General features: G+C 43.6%; 2 protein-coding genes across 2 annotated transcripts in view; one reads left to right on the forward strand and one right to left on the reverse strand.

Annotated features, from left to right (window-relative positions):
• The window catches only part of LOC115171939 (NLR family CARD domain-containing protein 3-like), a 1,137,260-nt gene that overhangs the window by 542,971 nt on the left and 570,861 nt on the right, over nt 1–23,428 (forward strand). The window lies entirely within an intron of this gene.
• On the reverse strand, nt 13,258–21,327 carry LOC115171938 (NLR family CARD domain-containing protein 3-like). The gene is made up of 3 exons (XM_029729201.1): nt 21,245–21,327; nt 15,285–15,520; nt 13,258–15,123 (listed from the first exon to the last, which is right to left on the reverse strand). The coding sequence occupies exons 1-3, from the start codon at nt 21,310–21,312 to the stop codon at nt 13,286–13,288; spliced, it is 2,142 nt and encodes a 713-aa protein (XP_029585061.1). The 5' UTR covers nt 21,313–21,327; the 3' UTR covers nt 13,258–13,285.

Below are 23,428 nucleotides of genomic sequence, written 5' to 3' on the forward strand. Positions count from 1 at the left end.
CAGTGTGGTGTGTGTGTGTGTGTGTGTGTCAGTGTGTGTGTGTGTGTGTGTGTGTGTGTGTGTGTGAGAGAGAGTGAGTCCAGTGTGTGTGTGTGTTAGAGTGAGTCCAGTGTGTGTGTGTGTGTGAGAGTGAGTCCAGTGTGTGTGTGTGTGAGAGAGTGAGTCCAGTGTGTGTGTGTGTGTGTGTGTGAGAATGAGTCCAGTGTGTGTGTGTGTGTGTGTGTGTGTGTGAGTCCAGTGTGTGTGTCCAGTGTGTGTGTGTGTGAGTCCAGTGTGTTTGTGTGTGTGTGAGTCCAGTGTGTGTGTGTGTGTGTGTGTGTGTACAGTCTGTGTGTGTGTGTGTGTGTGTCCAGTGTGTGTGTGTGTGTGTCCAGTGTGTGTGTGTGTGTATGTGTGTGTGTGAGAGAGTGAGTCTAGTGTGTGTGTGTGTGTGTGTGTGTGAGAGAGAGAGTGAGTCCAGTGTGTGTGTGTGTGTGTGTGAGAGTGAGTCCAGTGTGTGTGTGTGTGTGTGAGAGTGAGTCCAGTGTGTGTGTGTGTGTGTGTGTGAGAGTGAGTCCAGTGTGTGTGTGTGTGTGTGTGTGTGAGTCCAGTGTGTGTGTGTGTGTGTGTGTGAGTCCAGTGTGTGTGTGCGTGTGTGTGAGTCCAGTGTGTGTGTGCATGTGTGTGTGTGAGTCCAGTGCTTGTGTGTGTGTCCAGTGTGCGTGTGTGTGTGTGAGTCCAGTGTGTGTGTGTGTGTGTGTGTCCTTTGTGTGTGTGTGTGTGTCCAGTGTGTGTGTGTGTGTGTGTGTCCAGTGTGTGTATGTGTGTGTGTGTGTGTGAGAGAGTGTGTGTGTGTGTGTGTGTGTGTGTGAGTCCAGTGTGTGTGTGTGTGTGTCCAGTGTGTGTGTCCAGTGTGTGTGTATGTGAGTCCAGTGTGTGTGTGTGTGTGTGAGTCCAGTGTGTGTGTGTGTGTGAGTCCAGTGTGTGTGTGTGTGTGTACAGTCTGTGTGTGTGTGTGTCCAGTGTGTGTGTGTGTGTGTGTGTCCAGTGTGTTTGTGTGTGTATGTGTGTGTGTGAGAGAGTGAGTCTAGTGTGTGTGTGTGTGTGTGTGAGAGAGAGTGAGTCCAGTGTGTGTATGTGTGTGTGAGAGTGAGTCCAGTGTGTGTGTGTGTGTGTGAGAGTGAGTCCAGTGTGTGTGTGTGTGTGAGAGAGTGAGTCCAGTGTGTGTGTGTGTGTGTGTGTGTGTGAGAGTGAGTCCAGTGTGTGTGTGTGTGTGTGTGAGTCATGTGTGTGTGTCCAGTGTGTGTGTGTGTGAGTCCAGTGTGTGTGTGTGTGTGAGTCCAGTGTGTGTGTGTGTGTGAGTCCAGTGTGTGTGTGTGTGTGTGAGTCCAGTGTGTGTGTGTGTGTGTGTGTGTGTGTGTGTGTGTGTGTGTGTGTGTGTACAGTCTGTGTGTGTGTGTGTGTGTGTGTGTACAGTCTGTGTGTGTGTGTGTGTCCTGGGTGTGTGTCCAGTTTGTGTGTGTGTGTGTGCGAGTCCAGTGTGTGTGTGTGTGTGTGTGTGCGAGTCCAGTGTGTGTGTGTGTGTGTGTGAGTCCAGTGTGTGTGTGTGTGTGTGTGTGTGTGTGTGTGTGTGTGTGTGTGTGTGTGTGTGTGTGTGTGTGTGTGTGTGTGTGTGTGTGTGTGTGTGAGAGATTGAGTCCAGTGTGTGTGTGTGTGTGAGAGAGTGAGTCCAGTGTGTGTGTGTGTGAGAGTGAGTCCAGTGTGTGTGTGTGTGTGTGAGAGTGAGTCCAGTGTGTGTGTGTGTGAGAGAGTAAGTCCAGTGTGTGTGTGTGTGTGTGAGAGTGAGTCCAGTGTGTGTGTGTGTGTGTGAGAGAGTAAGTCCAGTGTGTGTGTGTGTGTGTGTGTGTGTGAGTCCAGTGTGTGTGTCCAGTGTGTGTGTGTGTGTGAGTCCAGTGTGTGTGTGTGTGTGAGTCCAGTGTGTGTGTGTGTGTGTGTGTGTGTGTGTACAGTCTGTGTGTGTGTGTGTGTGTGTGTGTGTGTGTGTACAGTCTGTGTGTGTGTGTGTGTGTCCAGGGTGTGTGTCCAGGGTGTGTGTCCAGGTTGTGTGTCCAGTGTGTGTGTGTGTGTGTGTGCGAGTCCAGTGTGTGTGTGTGTGTGTGTGTGTGTGCGATTCCAGTGTGTGTGTGTGTGTGTGTGAGAGTGAGTCCAGTGTGTGTGTGAGTCCAGTGTGTGTGTCCAGTGAGTTTGTGTGTGAGTCCAGTGTGTGTGTGTGTGTGAGTCCAGTGTGTGTGTGTGTGTGTGTGTGTACAGTCTGTGTGTGTGCGTGTGTGTGTGTATGTGTGTGTGTACAGTCTGTGTGTGTGTGTGTGTGTGTGTGTCCAGGGTGTGTGTCCAGGGTGTGTGTCCAGGGTGTGTGTCCAGTGTGTATGTGTGTGTGTGCGAGTCCAGTGTGTGTGTGTGTGTGTGTGTGTGTGTGTGTGTGAGTCCAGTGTGTGTGTGTGTGTGTGAGTCCAGTGTGTGTGTGTGTGTGTGTGTGTGTGTGTGTGTGTGTGTGTGTGTGTGTGTGTGTGTGAGTCCAGTGTGTGTGTGTGTGTGTGTGTGTGTGTCCAGTGTGTGTGTGTGTGTGTGTGTGTGTGTGTGTGTGTGTGTGAGTCCAGTGTGTGTGTGTGTGTGTGAGTCCAGTGTGTGTGTGTGTGTGTGTGTGTGTGTGTGTGTGTGTACAGTATGTTTGTGTGTGTGTGTGTGTGTGTGTGTGTGAGTCCAGTGTGTGTGTGTGTGTGAGTCCAGTGTGTGTGTGAGTCCAGTGTGTGTGTGTGAGTCCAGTGTGTGTGTGTGAGTCCAGTGTGTGTGTGTGTGAGTCCAGTGTGTGTGTGTGTGTGTGTGTGTGTGTGTGTGTACAGTCTATGTGTGTGCGTGTGTGTGTACAGTCTGTGTGTGTGTGTGTGTGTACAGTCGGTGTGTGTGTGTGTACAGTCTGTGTGTGTCCAGTGTGTGTGTGTGAGTCCAGTGTGTGTGTGTGTGTGTGAGAGTGAGTCCAGTGTGTTTGTGTGTGAGAGAGTAAGTCCAGTGTGTGTGTGTGTGTGTGTGTGTGTGAGTCCAGTGTGTGTGTCCAGTGTGTGTGTGTGTGTGAGTCCAGTGTGTGTGTGTGTGTGAGTCCAGTGTGTGTGTGTGTGTGTGTGTGTGTGTGTACAGTCTGTGTGTGTGTGTGTGTGTGTGTGTGTGTGTACAGTCTGTGTGTGTGTGTGTGTGTCCAGGGTGTGTGTCCAGGGTGTGTGTCCAGGTTGTGTGTCCAGTGTGTGTGTGTGTGTGTCTGCGAGTCCAGTGTTTGTGTGTGTGTGTGTGTGTGTGCGATTCCAGTGTGTGTGTGTGTGTGTGTGAGAGTGAGTCCAGTGTGTGTGTGAGTCCAGTGTGTGTGTCCAGTGAGTTTGTGTGTGAGTCCAGTGTGTGTGTGTGTGTGAGTCCAGTGTGTGTGTGTGTGTGTGTGTGTACAGTCTGTGTGTGTGCGTGTGTGTGTGTATGTGTGTGTGTACAGTCTGTGTGTGTGTGTGTGTGTGTGTGTCCAGGGTGTGTGTGTCCAGGGTGTGTGTCCAGGGTGTGTGTCCAGTGTGTATGTGTGTGTGTGCGAGTCCAGTGTGTGTGTGTGTGTGTGTGTGTGTGTGTGTGTGAGTCCAGTGTGTGTGTGTGTGTGTGAGTCCAGTGTGTGTGTGTGTGTGTGTGTGTGTGTGTGTGTGTGAGTCCAGTGTGTGTGTGTGTGTGTGTGTGTGTGTCCAGTGTGTGTGTCCAGTGTGTGTGTGTGTGTGTGTGTGTGTGTGTGTGTGTGTGAGTCCAGTGTGTGTGTGTGTGTGTGAGTCCAGTGTGTGTGTGTGTGTGTGTGTGTGTGTGTGTGTGTGTACAGTCTGTTTGTGTGTGTGTGTGTGTGTGTGTGTGTGTGAGTCCAGTGTGTGTGTGTGTGAGTCCAGTGTGTGTGTGAGTCCAGTGTGTGTGTGTGAGTCCAGTGTGTGTGTGTGAGTCCAGTGTGTGTGTGTGTGAGTCCAGTGTGTGTGTGTGTGTGTGTGTGTGTGTGTTTGTGTGTACAGTCTATGTGTGTGCGTGTGTGTGTACAGTCTGTGTGTGTGTGTGTGTGTACAGTCGGTGTGTGTGTGTGTACAGTCTGTGTGTGTCCAGTGTGTGTGTGTGAGTCCAGTGTGTGTGTGTCCAGTGTGTGTGTGTGTGTGAGTCCAGTGTGTGTGTGTGTGTGTGTGAGTGTGTGTGTGTGTGTGTGTGTGTGTGTGTGAGTCCAGTGTGTGTGTGCGTGTAAGTCCAGTGTGTGTGTGTGTGTGTGTGTGTGTGTGTGTGTGTGTGTGTGTGTGTGTGTGTGTGTGTGAGTCCAGTGTGTGTGTGTGTGTGTGTGAGTCCAGTGTGTGTGTGTGTGTGTGTGAGTCCAGTGTGTGTGTGTGTGTGTGTGTGTCCAGTGTGTGTGTGTGTGTCCAGTTATTATTTCAGGGACAGTGAAGAGCCAACATCATCAACCCTAAACCCTGGATAGAGGGGCTCAGTGAATGTGGAGGTGAATGTGTACAGGTGGGTCAGTGTGTCAGAGGAGACTCTATAGAAGGACAGAGTGCCGGCTGGCCAGTCCAGATACACTCCTACTCTGTGGGAGCTGGAGGGGCGGACGTCTATGGAGGTGGAATGATTATTATTGTTTCTGGCAAAGTACCTGTCATCATAGCAGATCAGACTCCAGGACGTGTCATTGTATCCAATCCCACAGTCATTAACCCCTCCACTCCTGCTGATTCCTTTATATGTCACTCCTACATCAGCCCCCATTCCCCCACTCCACTCTACCTCCCAGTAACAGCGCCCAGTCAGACCCTCTCTACACAGCACCTGTCCACAGTCCTCAAATCTCTCTGGGTGATCAGGATACGGCTGCTTCTCTCTCCTCCATGTCACCATTCTGTTCTTCTCAGACAGAGAGAGGTGTCTGTTTACTGTGTTTGGGTCCAGTGTGAGATCACAGACATCTGATGGATGAAACCAGACACAATATTAGAAATCATCATCATTCACATTAGAATGTTAACTCACTTTTCGCTAATTCATTTAATGTAGATGTTTCTAGGTATCAAAAGGAGAAGTTTAGGTAACTTGAGACTTGTTGAATGATCATATGTTATACTGTATGGTAATATTAAACACACTTATTCACATTAATTACACACACACACGACCAAGTAAGTAATGATGGTGGTCTTTGACTTAACTTGAATTAAGACTTATTCTTAGTCATATTCTTCACAGCAGTCAACACTCACATTTTCTAAGCCCAGGTTTCATTGTGTTCTCTCCACCATGTTCCACACTGTAGCGGTAAGCAGAAGAACAGACAGTCAATGAGGGATACACCTGAACTCACACACACACACACAACACACACACACACACACACACACACACACACACACACACACACACACCACACACACACACACACACACACACACACACAACACACACACACACTGGACACACACACACACACACTCGACAAAAACACACACTGGACACACACACACAAACACACTCGACCAAAACACACACACACACTGGACACACACACACTGGACACACACACACTGGACACACACACACTGGACACACACACACGCACACACACACGCACACACACGCACACACACACACTGGTCAAGCGTTGGAAAGAACGTTTTCAGTGTGTGTGTCCTGTGTGTGTCCAGTGTGTGTGTGTGTGTCCAGTGTGTGTGTGTGTGTGTGTGTCCAATGTGTGTGTGTGTGTCCAGTGTGTGTGTGAGTCCAGTGTGTGTGTATCGAGTGAGTTCAGTGTGTCCAGTGTGTGTGTGAGTTCAGTGTGTGTGTGTGTTCAGTGTGTGTGTGTGTCCTGTGTGTGTGTCCAGTGTGTGTGTGTGTCCTGTGTGTGTGTGTGTGTCCTGTGTGTGTGTGTGACCTGTGTGTGTGTGTGTCCTGTGTGTGTGTCCTGTGTGTGTGTGTGTGTCCTGTGTGTGTGTGTATGTGTGTGTGTGTCCTGTGTGTGTGTGTCCTGTGTGTGTGTATGTGTGTATGTGTGTGTGTATGTGTGTTTCACACTGGACACATACACACACACACGACAATCACACACACACACACGACAATCACACACACACACACACACTGGACACACACACACGACAATCACACACACACACACACATTTACAGGACACACACACACAGACGACACACGACACACACACAGGACACACACACAGGACACACACACACACACACAGGACACACACGCACAGGACACACACCCACAGGACACACACCCACAGGACACACACACAGGACACACACACAGGACACACACACAGGACACACACACACAGGACACACACACACACAGGACACACACAGCATATAATTTCTCCAAGTGGTGGTCAGAATGTTTGTCTTAACCAGCCTGATATGTCAAACATGTCTGATATGAACATTGACATAAACCCTCTACATACTTGAATTTCTCCAGTCTGCAGTGTGGATCCTCCAGTCCAGCAGAGAGCAGTCTGACTCCTGAGTCTCCTGGGTGATTGTAGCTCAGGTCCAGCTCTCTCAGGTGTGAGGGGTTTGACCTCAGAGCTGAGACCAGAGAAGCACAGCCTTCCTCTGTGACTAGACAGCCTGACAGCCTGCAAAGAGTCAAATCATATTAAAATCACACTGCTATTCTTTGGTGGTGAAAATAGTGGCAGCATATTTGTTTCTACATTTTCAGATATATCAGTGTCCTGATAAATCTATTCATCAATTAATGTATCTTTATTTTAAATTATCATATTACTTGTAGAGAGAAATATGAACAGTATGAATATTTGAGTAGACTGACCAGACCAGTTTAAAAAGCAGTATCAGTCAAAAGACAGACAGTGAGGTATCAGATTTTGATTGTATTGAGTATACAGTCCACACCATATCTGTTTTGACAGTGAAGCTAACATTTTAAATGTGGCTCTATACTCCAACATTTTAGATTTGAGATCAAATGTTTTATATGATGTGACAGTATATAATGTCACCTTTCATTTGAGGGTATTTTAATACATACCTGTTTCACCGTTTTGAAATTAAAGCACGTTATGTATCTAGTCCCCCTATTTGAAGAAGTCATAAGTATTCTGACCAATTCACTCATAGTGCATTAAAGTAGTCAAAGGATTTGTGTTTGGTTGTAAACTCACTGGTTGCATTTGCAGTTTGTTTTGGTCGTGTTTAGGGTATGTTTTGGTTGTGTTTAGGGTTGTGTTTAGGGTTGTGTTCAGGGTTGTGTTTAGGGTTGTGTTTACGGTTGTGTTTAGGGTTGTGTTTACGGTTGTGTTTAGGGTTGTGTTTAGGGTTGTGTTTAGAGTTGTGTTCAGGGTTGTGTTTAGGGTTGTGTTTACGGTTGTGTTTAGGGTTGTGTTTACGGTTGTGTTTAGAGTTGTGTTCAGGGTTGTGTTTAGGGTTGTGTTTACGGTTGTGTTTAGGGTTGTGTTTAGGGTTGTGTTTACGGTTGTGTTTAGGGTTGTGTTTAGGGTTGCGTTTAGGGTTGTGTTATTAGTTGTGTTTTGGTTGTGTTTTGCCCAATATTAAAATAGTGGATGGTGTAACGTCTTCTTCCAACTCTCAAACACGTAGATCTGAATCACCTGAATTCAGATCACCTGTTCACACACCTGTATGTCATTATCACTATTTTGTTCAGTTCTTTGCACCCATCATTGTGATGTAATGTTTGATTTGCGACACGCGGCTATTCGGAGCGCTGAGTTTCCTTTAATTTACTCCTCCCGTGTATGATAGTTTTTGCCTGCCTCCCTAACGACGCCTTTTGCCTATTCCCTGCCTGTACCTTAGCCCATTGGATTTCCTGTTATCAACCTATTGCCTGATCTCCCAGACTACGGCCTTTTCTGTTGCATTTTTGGACCGTGTTTGATCTTCTGCCTGCCCCTGGACCTGTGGTCCTTTACAATAAACACCTGCTGAGCCCTGCTCTTGAAACCAGCTCTCTGTCTCCCATCGTGTTCATTACAGATGGTGACTGGAGTAATTTTATTTCTAAGTGAGTAGATAACAGGTTTCTAAACACTACTAAATTAAACCTGATGATTCCATTATTCATGAATGAATCATGAATAATAATGAGTGAGAAAGTTACAGAGGCTACAACAAAAAATGCTAACCTCTCACCATTATCAATAACAGAGGCTACAACAAAACATGCTAACCTCTCACCATTACCAATAACAGAGGCTACAACAAAACATGCTAACCTCTCACCATTACCAATAACAGAGGCTACAACAAAACATGCTAACCTCTCACCATTACCAATAACAGAGGCTACAACAAAACATGCTAACCTCTCACCATTACCAATAACAGAGGCTACAACAAAACATGCTAACCTCTCACCATTACCAATAACAGAGGCTACAACAAAACATGCTAACCTCTCACCATTACCAATAACAGAGGCTACAACAAAACATGCTAACCTCTCACCATAACCAATAACAGAGGCTACAACAAAACATGCTAACCTCTCACCATTACCAATAACAGAGGCTACAACAAAACATGCTAACCTCTCACCATTACCAATAACAGAGGCTGCAACAAAACATGCTAACCTCTCACCATTACCAATAACAGAGGCTACAACAAAACATGCTAACCTCTCACCATAACCAATAACAGAGGCAACAACAAAACATGCTAACCTCTCACCATTACCAATAACAGAGGCTACAACAAAACATGCTAATCTCTCATTATCAATAACAGAGGCTACAACAAAACATGCTAACCTCTCACCATTACCAATAACAGAGGCTACAACAAAACATGCTAACCTCTCACCATAACCAATAACAGAGGCTACAACAAAACATGCTAACCTCTCACCATTATCAATAACAGAGACTACAACAAAGCATGCTAACCTCTCACCATTACCAATAAGAGAGGATACAACAAAGCATGCTAACCTCTCACCATTTCCAATGACAGAGGCTACAACAAAACATGCTAACCTCTCACCATTACCAATGTAATGGTGAGATATAGAGATATAGAGAGAGAGATATACCTGCTGGAGCGCGTGCTACAGGTGGGTGCTGCTATGGTGACCAGCGAGCTGAGATAAGGGGGGACTTTACCTAGCAGGGTCTTGTAGATGACCTGGAGCCAGTGGGTTTGGCGACGAGTATGAAGCGAGGGCCAGACAACGAGAGCTTACAGGTCGCAGTGGTGAGTAGTACAGTGGGGGAAAAACGTATTTGATCCCCTGCTGAATTTGTACGTTTGCCCACTTACAAAGAAATGATCAGTCTATAATTTTAATGGTAGGTTTATTTGAACAGTGAGAGACAGAATAACAGCAAAGAAATCCAGAAAAACGCATGTCAAAAATGTTATTCAAATATTTGCATTTTAATGAGGGAAATAAGTATTTGACCCCTCTGCAAAACATGACTTAGTACTTGGTGACAAAACCCTTGTTGGCAATCACAGAGGTCAGACGTTTCTTGTAGTTGGCCACCAGGTTTGCACACATCTCAGGAGGGATTTTGTCCCACTCCTCTTTGCAAATCTTCTCCAAGTCATTAAGGTTTCAAGGCTGACGTTTGGCAACTTGAACCTTCATCTCCCTCCACTGGCTAGGTCACTCCAGGACCTTAATGTGCTTCTTCTTGAGCCACTCCTTTGTTGCCTTGTCTGTCTGTTTTGGGTCATTGTCATGCTGGAATACCCAATCCACAACCCATTTTCAATGCCCTGGCTGAGGGAAGGAGGTTCTCACCTAAGATTTGACGGTACATGGCCCCGTCCATTGTCCCTTTGATGCAGTGAAGTTGTCCTGTCCTCTTAGCAGAAAAACACCCCCAAAGCATAATGTTTCCACCTCCATGTTTGACGGTGTAGATGGTGTTCTTGGGGTCATAGGCAGCATTCCTCCTTCTCCAAACACGGCGAGTTGAGTTGATGTCAAAGAGCACCATTTTGGTCTCATCTGACCACAACACTTTCACCAGTTGTCCTCTGAGTCATTCCGATGTTCATTGGCAAACTTCAGACGGGCATGTATATGTATTCTTGAGCAGGGGGACCTTGCGGGCGCTGCAGGATTTCAGTCCTTCACGGCGTAGTGTGTTACCAATTGTTTTCTTGGTGACTATGGTCCCAGCTGCCTTGAGATCATTGACAAGATCCTCCCGTGTAGTTCTGGGCTGATTCCTCACTGTTCTCATGATCATTGCAACTCCACGAGGTGAGATCTTGCATGGAGCCCCAGGCCGAGGGATATTGACAGTTCTTTTGTGTTTCTTCCATTTGCGAATAATTGCACCAAATGTTGTCACCTTCTCACCAAGCTGCTTGGCGATGGTCGTGTAGCCCATTCCAGCCCTGTGTAGGTCTACAATCTTGTCCCTGACATCCTTGGAGAGCTCTTTGGTCTTGGCCATGGTGTAGAGTTTGGAATCTGATTGATTGATTGCTTCTGTGGACAGGTGTCTTTTTTACAGGTAACAAGTTGCGGTTAGGAGCACTCCCTTTAAGAGTGTGCTCAGCTCGTTATCTGTATAAAAGACACCTGGGAGCCAGAAATCTTTCTGATTGAGAGGGGGTCAAATACTTATTTCCCTCATTAAAATGCTAATCAATTTATAACATTTCTGACATGAGTTTATCTAGATGTTTTTGTTGTTATTCTGTCTCTCACTGTTCAAATAAACCTACCATTAAAATTATAGACTGATCCTTTCTTTGTCAGTGGGCAAACGTACAAAATCAGCAGGGGATCAAATACTTTTTCCCCCCACTCTGTATGGAGCTTTGGTGACAAAACAGATGGCACTGTGATAGACTGCATCCAATTTATTGAGTAGGGTATTGGAGGATATTTTGTAAATGACATCGACGAAGTCGAGGATCGGTAGGATGGTCAGTTTTATAAGGGTATGTTTGGCAGCATGAGTGAAGGATGCTATGTTGCGAACTTGGAAGCCAATTCTAGATTTAACTTTGGATTGGAGATGCTTATTGTGAATCTGGAAGGAGAGTTTACAGTCTAACCAGACACCTAAGTATTTGTAGTTGTCCACATATTCTAAGTCAGATCCGTCCAGAGTAGTGATGCTGGACAGGCGGGCAGGTGCGGGCAGCGATCGGTTGAAGAGCATGCATTTAGTTTTACTTATATTTAAGAGCAGTTGGAGACGACGGAAGCAGAGTTGTATGACATTGAAGCTCGTCTGGAGGTTAGTTAACACAGTGTCCAAAGAAGGGCCAGAAGTATACAGAATAATACCAATAAAAGAGGGGCTATGATCTTTGTACCTCTGTAAATTTCACATTCATCATCATTAACGATTTATTCATAATCATGGTAGCATCCACATGAATGTAGAAGTGTTCAGAAACATCTTCTATTCTTACTGACAATACAAATGAAGTGACTCCAAAATGACAGGACATTATTCACCATTCAGTTTCTATTAGGAAAAACATCCAAAACACAACCAAGACAAACTGCAAATGCATTCAACAAGTTTGTAGAATCGCAAGCTTGATGTAATCACTGAATATGGGACCACATACTAAACTTATGACTACTTTAATACAATATAAGTGAATTTGTCCGAATATTTAAAACTTTTTCAAATGGGAGAACTACATGCATAAAGTGCTTTCCTTTCTTATCAGTAACACAGCTATGTATGAAAATACCCTCATATAAAAGGTGACATTCTGTACTTTCACCTAATATGAAACATTCTATCTCAAATCCAAAATGCTGGAGCATAGCACCAAATTTAAAACTGTAAGCTTCACTGTCCAAACACATTTGGTGTGGACTATGTGTGTCTGGTAAACACATGTGGATCTGCTGAACAGTTATCACTTGTTGACCAACTACAGGAATACTGACCTCAGAGTCTCCAGTTTACAGTGGGGATTCCCCAGTACAGCAGAGAGCAGCTTCACTCCTGAATCCTTCAGGTCATTGTTACTCAGGTCCAGCTCTCTCAGGTGTGAGGGGTTTGACTCCAGAGCTGAGACCAGAGAAGCACAGCCTTCCTCTGTGACTCCACAGCCTGACAGCCTGACAAAGAGATCATCATGACTTCACAAACACACTGTTAACTTAACGAGTAGTGTAGAAGGACAATGGCAGATGCATTTGGTTTATTCTCTCAAACAACATATAGATTCATATCTTCTTCATCTTAAGTCAAACATGTCTGATATGAACATTGACATAAACCCTCTACATACTTGAGTTTCTCCAGTCTGCAGTGTGGATCCTCCAGTCCAGCAGAGAGCAGTCTGACTCCTGAGTCTCCTGGGTAATTGTAGCTCAGATCCAGCTCTCTCAGGTGTGAGGGGTTTGACCTCAGAGCTGAGACCAGAGAAGCACAGCCTTCCTCTGTGACTAGACAGCCTGACAGCCTGCAAAGAGTCAAATCATATTAAAATCACACTGCTATTCTTTGGTGGTGAAAATATATATTTGTACAACATGTTCAGATAAATCAGTGTCCTGAAACCTGCAATATATATTTATAAATGAATGAATGTATCATTATAAGAAATTACAAATTATGGAAGTATTGCTTGTAGAGAGAAACATGTATTGTACAAATATTTGGGTTGACTGACCAGACCAGTTTAAGAAGCAGTATCAGTCAAAAGACAGACAGTGAGGTATCAGATTTAGATTGTATTGAGTATACAGTCCACACTATATATAATACTGACCTCAGAGTCTCCAGTTTACAGTGGGGATTCCCCAGTCCAGCAGAGAGCAGCTTCCCTCCTGAATCCTTCAGATCATTGTTACTCAGATCCAGCTCTCTCAGGTGTGAGGGGTTTGAACTGAGAACTGAGGCCAACACTTCACAGGATGTGTTTCTAAGTTTACAGCCAGCGAGTCTGCAAACACAGAAGAAATACAATGACAGACAGGTTGTATTAAAATGTTACGCTTAGCTTTCCCTGCTTACACTGTTAGCCGTGCACTAATAATGTGTATATCGTGCATTTATGGTTCAATGCTACAACCTTTCTGATCAGTTTGTATTATAGTTTAAGAGTTTTCAGCTGATAGAAAGTTTAGTCAGCCAATGAAAATACTGTTGTTCCTACATACAGTAAAGTTTGTTCTGAGGGATAGTTACATGGGTACTTAGAGCCAGTCAGCCAATGAAAATACTGCTATAATTACAATTTATTTTGGTGTGCGATATTTACAGTAATACTTACAGAGCTTTCCTGCAGCGCTTCACAGCTGGGAGCAGTCTCCTACGACCCTCCTCTGATGTCTTGTATTCCTTTGGGTTAAACACATCCAGAACCTCCTCTGATATCTGCAGCATGTAGGCCAGTGCTGAACACTGAGCATGTGTGAGGTTTTTGGATCTCTTTTCTGACCTCAAGTACACTTCGATTACCTTCTGTACTGAATGGTCTTTCATCTCTATGAGACAGTGGAAGAGATTGATGCACCTCTCAGGGGAGATGTTCTTCCTCTGCATCACCTTAAGGGATCGGATTGTTTTCTTGACGCTCTCTGGACTGCTTTCTGTCTGTGTCACCAGACCTCGTAGGAGTTTCTGATTGGACTCCAGTGACATGCCATGAAGGAAGCGGACAAAAAGGTCCAGGTGTCCATTCTTACTCTCCAAGGCTTTATCCACGGTACTCTTCAGCAGCTCATGCAAGGTTAGCTCTTCAGACACACCTTTAGACTTTCTCTTGAGGAAGGGCTTCAGCGCATCGATGTTCCTGGCTGTGTAACAATGGTACATGTAGACAGCTGAGAGAAACTCCTGAATGCTCAGATGAACAAAGCAGTACACCACTCTCTGAAATAACACAGACTCTTCTTTAAAGATTTGTGTGCACACTCCTGAGTACACTGAGGCTTCTTTGACATCAAGGCCAGCCTCTTTCAGGTCTTCTTCATAGAACATGAGATTACCCTTCTCCAGATTTTCAAACGCCAGCTTCCCCAGCTTCAGAAGAATTTCCTTATCTGACTCCATGAGCTCCTCTTGATCCATCTCATCTCTTCCATGATACTTCTGGTTCTTCAGGCTGGTCTGAATGAGCAGGAAGTGTATGGACATCTCAGTCAGAGTTGTGGGCATCTCTCTCCTCTTGTCTGTACTCAACATGTGTTCAAGGACTATTGCAGAAATCCAACAGAAGACTGGCATGTGGCACATGATGTGGAGGCTCCTTGATGTCTTTACGTGTGAGATGATTCTGTTGGCCAGGTCCTCATCACTGAATCTCTTCCTGAAGTACTCCTCCTTCTGTGGGTCATTGAACCCTCGTACTTCTGTCACCTGGTCAACACACTCAGGGGGGATCTGATTGGTTGCTGCTGGTCGGGAGGTTATCCATAGGAGAGCAGAGGGAAGCAGATTCCCCTTGATGAGGTTTGTCAGCAGAACATCAACAGATGATGTCTGGGTGACATCAGACACCTTTTCATTGTGCTGGAAATCCAATGGAAGTCTGCTTTCATCCAAACCATCAAAGATGAACATAGCTTTACAGGCAGTGAGTTTCTGTGCATTGCCTATGTTTAGTTCTGTGTGGAAGTCATTTAAAAGTCTGAGAAGACTGTACTGGAGATCTTTGATCAAGTTCAGCTCCCGGAAAGGAAGCACAAATATGATCTCCACATCTTGGTTTGCCTTCCCTTCAGCCCAGTCTAGGATGAACTTCTGCACAGAGACTGTTTTTCCGATGCCAGCGATGCCCTTCGTCAGCACAGTTCTGATGCTTCTCTCTTGGCCAGGTAAGGGTTTAAAGATGTCATTGCAGTGGATTGCTGTGTCATGTGAGGTTGGTGTCCTGGATGCTGTCTCTAGCTGCCACACCTCATGTTCATTGTTAACACCTTCACTCTCTCCTTCTGTGATGTAGAGCTCTGTGTAAATCCTGTTGAGGGGAGTTTGGTTCCCTGCTGTTTCCATGCCTTCTATCACACATTCATACCTCCTTTTCAGACTGTCTTTATGGTTTACTATGGCTCTCTGCAGGCTGTCTTTATGGTTTACTATGGCTCTCTGCAGGCTGTCATCCACTACAAGGGAGGAGTAAAAGGATGTGTATCAGACACATTCATTGACAGGATGAAAAGTGGATCTTCCACAACTACAGTAACTTATATTATCTCATATTATTGTAGTTAACACTTAATCATATTGAGGTATTGACCTAGCACACGTGCACAAGTGTTCTTACTGTTTTCAGAGCCTCTTGCATCATTGGGTTCCCTCAGGTGCTGTAGTACAGGAAGTGTTCTGGATCTCTTTCTACACTGAGGACAGTCATAGTCTCCTGAAGGAGCAGGTTTCTCCCAGTGTCTGGTGATGCACTGTCTGCAGAACCTGTGTCCACAGGTGATAGAGACTGGATCCCTCAGCACCTGCTGGCACACCGCACACCTGGACTGATCCTCTGCCAGAGTAAACCATCCACTACAGAGATAAAGGAGAGAGAGACTTGTAGATGTTACTACTGATCCTCTAACAGAGTAGACCATCCACTACAGAGATAAAGGGAGAGAGAGATACTGATCCTCTAACAGAGTAGACCATCCACTACAGAGATAAAGGAGAGAGAGATACTGATCCTCTAACAGAGTAGACCATCCACTACAGCGATAAAGGAGAGAGAGAGAGAGAGAGAGAGAGAGAGAGAGAGACTTGTGGATGTTACTACTGATCCTCTAACAGAGTAGACCATCCACTACAGAGATAAAGGAGAGAGAGATACTGATCCTCTAACAGAGTAGACCATCCACTACAGAGATAAAGGGAGAGAGAGATACTGATCCTCTAACAGAGTAGACCATCCACTACAGAGATAAAGGAGAGAGAGATACTGATCCTCTAACAGAGTAGACCATCCACTACAGCGATAAAGGAGAGAGAGAGAGAGAGAGAGAGAGAGAGACTTGTAGATGTTACTACTGATCCTCTAACAGAGTAGACCATCCACTACAGAGATAAAGGAGAGAGAGATACTGATCCTCTAACAGAGTAGACGATCCACTACAGAGATAAAGGAGAGAGAGATATTGATCCTCTAACAGAGTAGACCATCCACTACAGAGATAAAGGAGAGAGAGATACTGATCTTCTAACAGAGTAGACCATCGACTACAGAGATAAAGGAGAGAGAGATACTGATCCTCTAACAGAGTAGACCATCCACTACAGAGATAAAGGAGAGAGAGATACTGATCTTCTAACAGAGTAGACCATCCACTACAGAGATAAAGGAGAGAGAGATACTGATCCTCTAACAGAGTAGACCATCCACTACAGAGATAAAGGAGAGAGAGACTTGTAGATGTTACTACTGATCCTCTAACAGAGTAGACCATCCACTACAGAGATAAAGGAGAGAGAGAGATACTGATCCTCTAACAGAGTAGACCATCCACTACAGAGATAAAGGAGAGAGAGAGATACTGATCCTCTAACAGAATAGACCATCCACTACAGAGATTCATTTTTCACTTCCCAAGGCTTTACAAAGTGGTTTGAGTCTTCTCCTGTAAAAACTGACCGAACGAGAAGGCTGTAAACTAGGTCACAGGCGGGTGTCCATTTCTACTATGATGCGCATGCATGTGGGGACCCTTTCTTTCCGAAACGTTTTATAAGACAATGCAATCGTCCGCCTTGAATATTATTGAAGTTCTGATTGAAAAAGGCCCTAAAGATTTATGCTATACAACGTTTGACATGTTTGAACGAACGTAAATATATTTTTTTTGTACTTTCGTGAAGACAAGTCCCGCGCGCGTCGTACATTTTGAGTAGCCTACGGAACGCGCTAACAACAAGGAGGTATTTGGACATAAATTATGAGCTTTTTCGAACAAAACTACATTTGTTGTGGACCTGGGATGCCTGGAAGTCCCTTCTGATGAAGATAATCAAAGGTAAGTGAATATTTACAATAGTATATTTGATTTTAGATGGTTCCAAGATGGCGCTGGTATCTATCGCCTAGCCTATTTTTGTCGTGGCTGAATCAGAATTAGTTGGGTAACATAGATAATTAAGATGTTTTATTATTATAATATGCTTATTTGATGTACTTGTCATTAGAAAGTGTCCATTGGACTCTGGTGTTTTTTCCTTTGCACGTCTCCCTTAGCTGGGACTCAGACACTAGGGGCCCAGAGATTGGAGAGGTCAGACTTGTCATCATGGGAATGTGTCTTTACCTATTCTTAAACCATGTGAAGGGATGGCGTGATTAATAGGGAACCAATGACTTGTCTCCACAATGTCTGTGTGCAGGTCCCTCCCCTCTCAGTGAGTTTGTCCAGGAGGGGGGTGAGGAGGTGTTTTCCTGAGGATGAGCCACCATGAGATACCACTGACAGAGGATATTTATGATGTATTTTGTTAAGAACGTCTAAAAGCATTCCAGAGGAAATGGGCTAATAGTTTTGTTCTATACCGTACCAGGGAGGGACGGTTCTAAGGAGACCAGATACTGGGCTATTCAATGAACCAGGTTGACATAGCAGTTACTGTCTGATGTGTTTTATGGATATCTGTCATACAAAACTTAACCTTTGTGAACTATTACTAACTATCTGTGGTTTGTCAATGTACGTTGAAGGGGGTGGATCTTGCTATAAAGATCTCTGTAGCCATTGTATAATTACCTCATTCAATGGTTCATTCGAGAGAGTGCATTATTGGGGGTCAAGTGCTTTTGCAAAAGTATCTTAATTAAGTATTAAAGATGTAGTTTAACTCGGACTGTGTGTGTTTGTGACTCCTCATTTGGTAGTGCAGAAATTAGCCACATCATTTTTCTGAGCATAGTACCTCGTTTATTGCAAAGAGTGATTTCCCAGTAAAGTTATTTTTAAATCTGGCAATGAGGTTGCATTCAAGAGATGTTAATCTATAATGCTTTGAATGACAATATTATAATTTACCAATGTTTTCGAATAGTAATTTTTTAATTTGTTGTGCTGATTCACTGGCGGTATTGGACGGAAAATATTTTCTGAACATCATGCGCTAATGTAAAATGCTGTTTTTGGATATAAATATGAACTTGATAGAAAAAAAATGCATGTATTGTCTAACATAATGTCCTAGGAGTGTCATCTGATGAAGATTGTCAAAGGTTAGTGCATAATTTTAGCTGGTTTTCTGCTTTTGGTGACGCCTGTCTTTGCATTGAAAATGGCTGTATGTAATGTTTTGTCAATGTACTGTCCTAACATAATCTAACTTTATGCTTCCGCCGTAAAGCCTTTTTGAAATCGGACAACGTGGTTAGATTAAGAGATGTTTATCTTTCAAAGGGTGTAAGATAGTTGTATGTTTGGGAAATTTGAATTATGACATTTAATAGTTTTCAAATTTGGCGCCCTTGATATTTCACTGGCTGTTGATAGGGTGTACCGGGGGTGGGATGCTAGCGTCCCACATAGCCCATAGAGGCTAATAGAGTAGACCATCCACTACAGAGATAAAGGAGAGAGAGATACTGATCCTCTAAAAGAGTAGACCATCCACTACAGAGATACAGGAGAGAGAGATACTGATCCTCTAACAGAGTAGACCATCCACTACAGAGATACAGGAGAGAGAGATACTGATCCTCTAACAGAGTAGACCATCCACTACAGAGATACAGGAGAGAGATACTGATCCTCTAACAGAGTAGACCATCCACTACAGAGATAAAGGAGAGAGAAACTGATCCTCTAACAGAGTAGACCATCCACTACAGAGATAAAGGAGAGAGAGATACTGATCCTCTAACAGAGTAGACCATCCACTACAGAGATAAAGGAGAGAGAGATACTGATCCTCTAACAGAGTAGACCATCCACTACAGAGATAAAGGAGAGAGAGATACTGATCCTCTAACAGAGTAGACCATCCACTACAGAGATACAGGAGAGAGAGATACTGATCCTCTAACAGAGTAGACCATCCACTACAGAGATACAGGAGAGAGATACTGATCCTCTAACAGAGTAGACCATCCACTACAGAGATAAAGGAGAGAGATACTGATCCTCTAACAGAGTAGACCATCCACTACATTGATAAAGGAGAGAGAGATACTGATCCTCTAACAGAGTAGACCATCCACTACAGAGATACAGGAGAGAGAGATACTGATCCTCTAACAGAGTAGACCATCCACTACAGAGATAAAGGAGAGAGAGATACTGATCCTCTAACAGAGTAGACCATCCACTACAGAGATAAAGGAGAGAGAGATACTGATCCTCTAACAGAGTAGACCATCCACTACAGAGATAAAGGAGAGAGATACTGATCCTCTAACAGAGTAGACCATCCACTACAGAGATAAAGGAGAGAGAGATACTGATCCTCTAACAGAGTAGACCATCCACTACAGAGATAAAGGAGAGAGAGATACTGATCCTCTAACAGAGTAGACCATCCACTACAGAGATAAAGGAGAGAGAGATACTGATCCTCTAACAGAGTAGACCATCCACTACAGAGATAAAGGAGAGAGAGATACTGATCCTCTAACAGAGTAGACCATCCACTACAGAGATAAAGGAGAAAGAGATACTGATCCTCTAACAGAATAGACCATCCACTACAGAGATAAAGGAGAGAGAGAGATACTGATCCTCTAACAGAGTAGACCATCCACTACAGAGATAAAGGAGAGAGAGATACTGATCCTCTAACAAAGTAGACCATCCACTACAGAGATAGAGGAGGGTGCAGTAATTCCTCTAATAAACTTAGTTCCAACAAACTACAAATTACAAAACATTTCTATATGACATCTGGAAAATTCTTCTCTTCACTAGTAATATTATTCTGACTAGTGACAGGTCATCGGTCAAAGGTAACTGATCCACCACAATTGGAATTGATAGGATGATCCATGGAAAAGTCACTGTTCATAGACAGACAGCTGGGAACAGTATACTGTGTTCATAGACAGACAGCTGGGAACAGTATACTCTGTTCATAGACAGACAGCTGGGAACAGTATACTGTGTTCATAGACAGACAGCTGGGAACAGTACACTCTATTCATAGACAGACAGCTGGGAACAGTATACTGTGTGCATAGACAGACTGCTGGGAACAGTATACTCTGTTCATAGACAGACAGCTGGGAACAGTTCATAGACAGACAGCTGGGAACAGAATACTCTGTTCATAGACAGGCAGCTGGGAACAGTATACTCTGTTCATAGACAGGCAGCTGGGAACAGTATACTCTGTTCATAGACAGACAGCTGGGAACAGTATACTCTGTTCATAGACAGACAGCTGGGAACAGTATACTGTGTTCATAGACAGACAGCTGGGAACAGTATACTGTGTTCATAGACAGGCAGCTGGGAACAGTATACTGTGTTCATAGACAGACAGCTGGGAACAGTATACTCTGTTCATACAGACAGACAGCTGGGAACAGTATACTCTGTTCATAGACAGACAGCTGGGAACAGTATACTGTGTTCATAGACAGCTGGGAACAGTATACTGTGTTCATAGACAGACAGCTGGGAACAGTATACTCTGTTCAGACAGACAGACAGCTGGGAACAGTATACTCTGTTCATAGACAGACAGATGGGAACAGTATACTGTGTTCATAGACAGACAGACAGCTGGGAACAGTATACTCTGTTCATAGACAGGCAGCTGGGAACAGTATACTCTGTTCACAGACAGACAGCTGGGAACAGTATACTCTGTTCACAGACAGACAGCTGGGAACCGTATACTGTACTGTCTGAGTGTGGTAGTAGTCTCTGGAATGAATAACATGTCCACAATGCCATTACTAGAATTTTAGATTCTTCACAAACCGGTGTGCCTGAGACCTACCACAATACCCCGTTCAGGCTTGACGCTAATTATTTAACCTGTAACCTCCCCTTCATCTACACTGACTGAAGTGGATTTAACAAGTGACATCAATAAGGGATCACTGCTTTCACCTGGATTCATCTTGTCAGTCTATGTTGTGGAAAAAGCAGGTGTTCATAATGTTTTGTACACACAGTGTCTTAAAATATATGACATAAACAACAAAAGATAAGCAGACTCACATCTTATACTCTGATACACAAAATATATCTTGTTCCAGATCTTGAAGATTCTACTCTTCAATAGTAATATCATCAATTCTGACCAGTAACTTACCTGGGGTCAAAGGTCCCTGATCCATCACTAAAATAAATGGGATGATGCATAGAGGAGTCACTCTTCATGGACAGATGACTGGGTACTGGAGAGACTGATCTCTGAGTTTGGTTGGAGATTCTGGAAAACATAATGAATCAATATCAAACTACATGTTAAAATATATCAAAACTATATTTCAATAGATAAAATAAATTACATAAAGCATTAAAATGTATGCTATAACATAAACCATTAAATTATGTGACATTACATGAAACATAAAAATATATGCCATTACATAAAGCAACAAACATACACTGAGTGCACAAAACATTAAGGACACCTTCCTAATATTGAGACGCACCGCCCTTTTTGCCCTCAGAACAGCCTCAATTCATCAGGGCATGGACTCTTCAAAGTGTTTAAAGCATTCCACAGGGATGCTGGCCCATATTGACTCCAATGCTTCCCACAGCTGTGTCAAGTTGGCTGGATGTTCTTTTAGTGGTGGACCATTCTTGATACACACAAGAAACCGTTGAGCGTGAAAGACCCAGCAACGTTACAGTTCTTGACACCAACCGGTGAGCCTAAGACCTACTACCATACCCCGTGTCTTGCCCATTCACCCTCTGAATGGCACACATACACAATCCATGTCTAAATTGTATCAAGGCTTAAAAATTAGGGATGCACAATACATCTGTAAGCATATCGGCATTGGCCTGATGTCTAGTTTAACGCCGATGTGCAAAACCGATGTCAAACCTGACATGAATACCTAAACTCATCCAAAAAAGAAATGTCTTCTCACTGTCAACTGCTTTATTTTCAGCAAACTTAACTTGTGTAAATATTTGTATGAACATAACAAGATTCAACAACTGAGACATAAACTGAACAACTTTCTCCCTGTAGCGCTGTCTTAGGCGAATAGGCCATATGCAATGTTTGTGCTGCTATTATTTCCTGAGGAGGGAGAAAGAAAAATCTTTCAATACCACAAACCTAATTACTTGAAAGTGCATCGCCCCCAGACGTTCAGCAACTACGTAGAATACATGCAGAAAAACACTAAGCGTGCATTTCCAACAACTAAACAAGTTCAAGTCCAGCATTTGAAAGAGTAAGAATATTTCATTAAGACACCTCAAAGGCAAAATCAAATCAAACTTTATTTGCCACATGCGCCGAATACAACAAGTGTAGACTTTACCGTGAAATACTTACTTACAAGCCCTAAACTCTTGCATCTAGACGTTCCGCTAGTGGAACGCCTCGCCAAATATCCAATGGAAGAACGTGGCGCGAAATACAAATACCTAAAAAATGCAATAATCTCAATTTTTCAACCATACAACTATTTTACAGCATTTGAAAGATAAGACTCACGTTAATCCAACCACATTGTCCGATTTCAAAAAGGCTTTACAGCAAAAACAAAACATTAGATTATGTTAGGAGAGTACCCAGGCAAAAATAATCACACAGCCATTTTCAAAGCAAGCATATATGTCACAAAAACCCAAAACACAGCTAAATGCAGCACTAACCTTTGATGATCTTCATCAGATGACACTCCTAGGACATTTTGTTATATAATACATGCTTGTTTTTTTCAATCAAGTTCATATTTATATCAAAAACAGCTTTTTACATTAGCATGTGATGTTCAGAACTAGCATTCCCACCCAAAACTTCCGGTGAATTTACTAAATTACTCATGATAAACGTTGACAAAAAACATAACAATTATTTAAAGAATTATAGATACAGAACTCCTTTATGCAATCGCTATGTCAGATTTTAAAATAGATTTTCGGCGAAAACACATTTTGCATTATTCTGAGTACATAGCTCAGCCATAACAGGCTAGCTATTCAGACACCTGCCAACTTCGGGCTCACTAAACTCAGAATTATTAATAGAAAAATTGTATTACCTTTGCTGTTCTTCGTCAGAATGCACTCCCAGGACTGCTACTTCCACAACAAATGTTATTTTTTTTCCAAATAATCCATAGTTATGTCCAAATACCCCCCGTTTTGTTCGTGCGTTCAGGTCACTATCCAAAGGGTAACACGCGAGCCCATTTCCAGACAAAAAAATTCTAAATGTTCCATTACCGTACTTAGAAGCATGTCAAACGTTGTTTAAAATCTATTTTTATGCTATTTTTCTCGTAAAATAGCGATAATATTC

The sequence above is a fragment of the Salmo trutta genome, chromosome 32, assembly GCF_901001165.1.
Source record: "Salmo trutta chromosome 32, fSalTru1.1, whole genome shotgun sequence".
NCBI lineage: Eukaryota > Metazoa > Chordata > Actinopteri > Salmoniformes > Salmonidae > Salmo > Salmo trutta.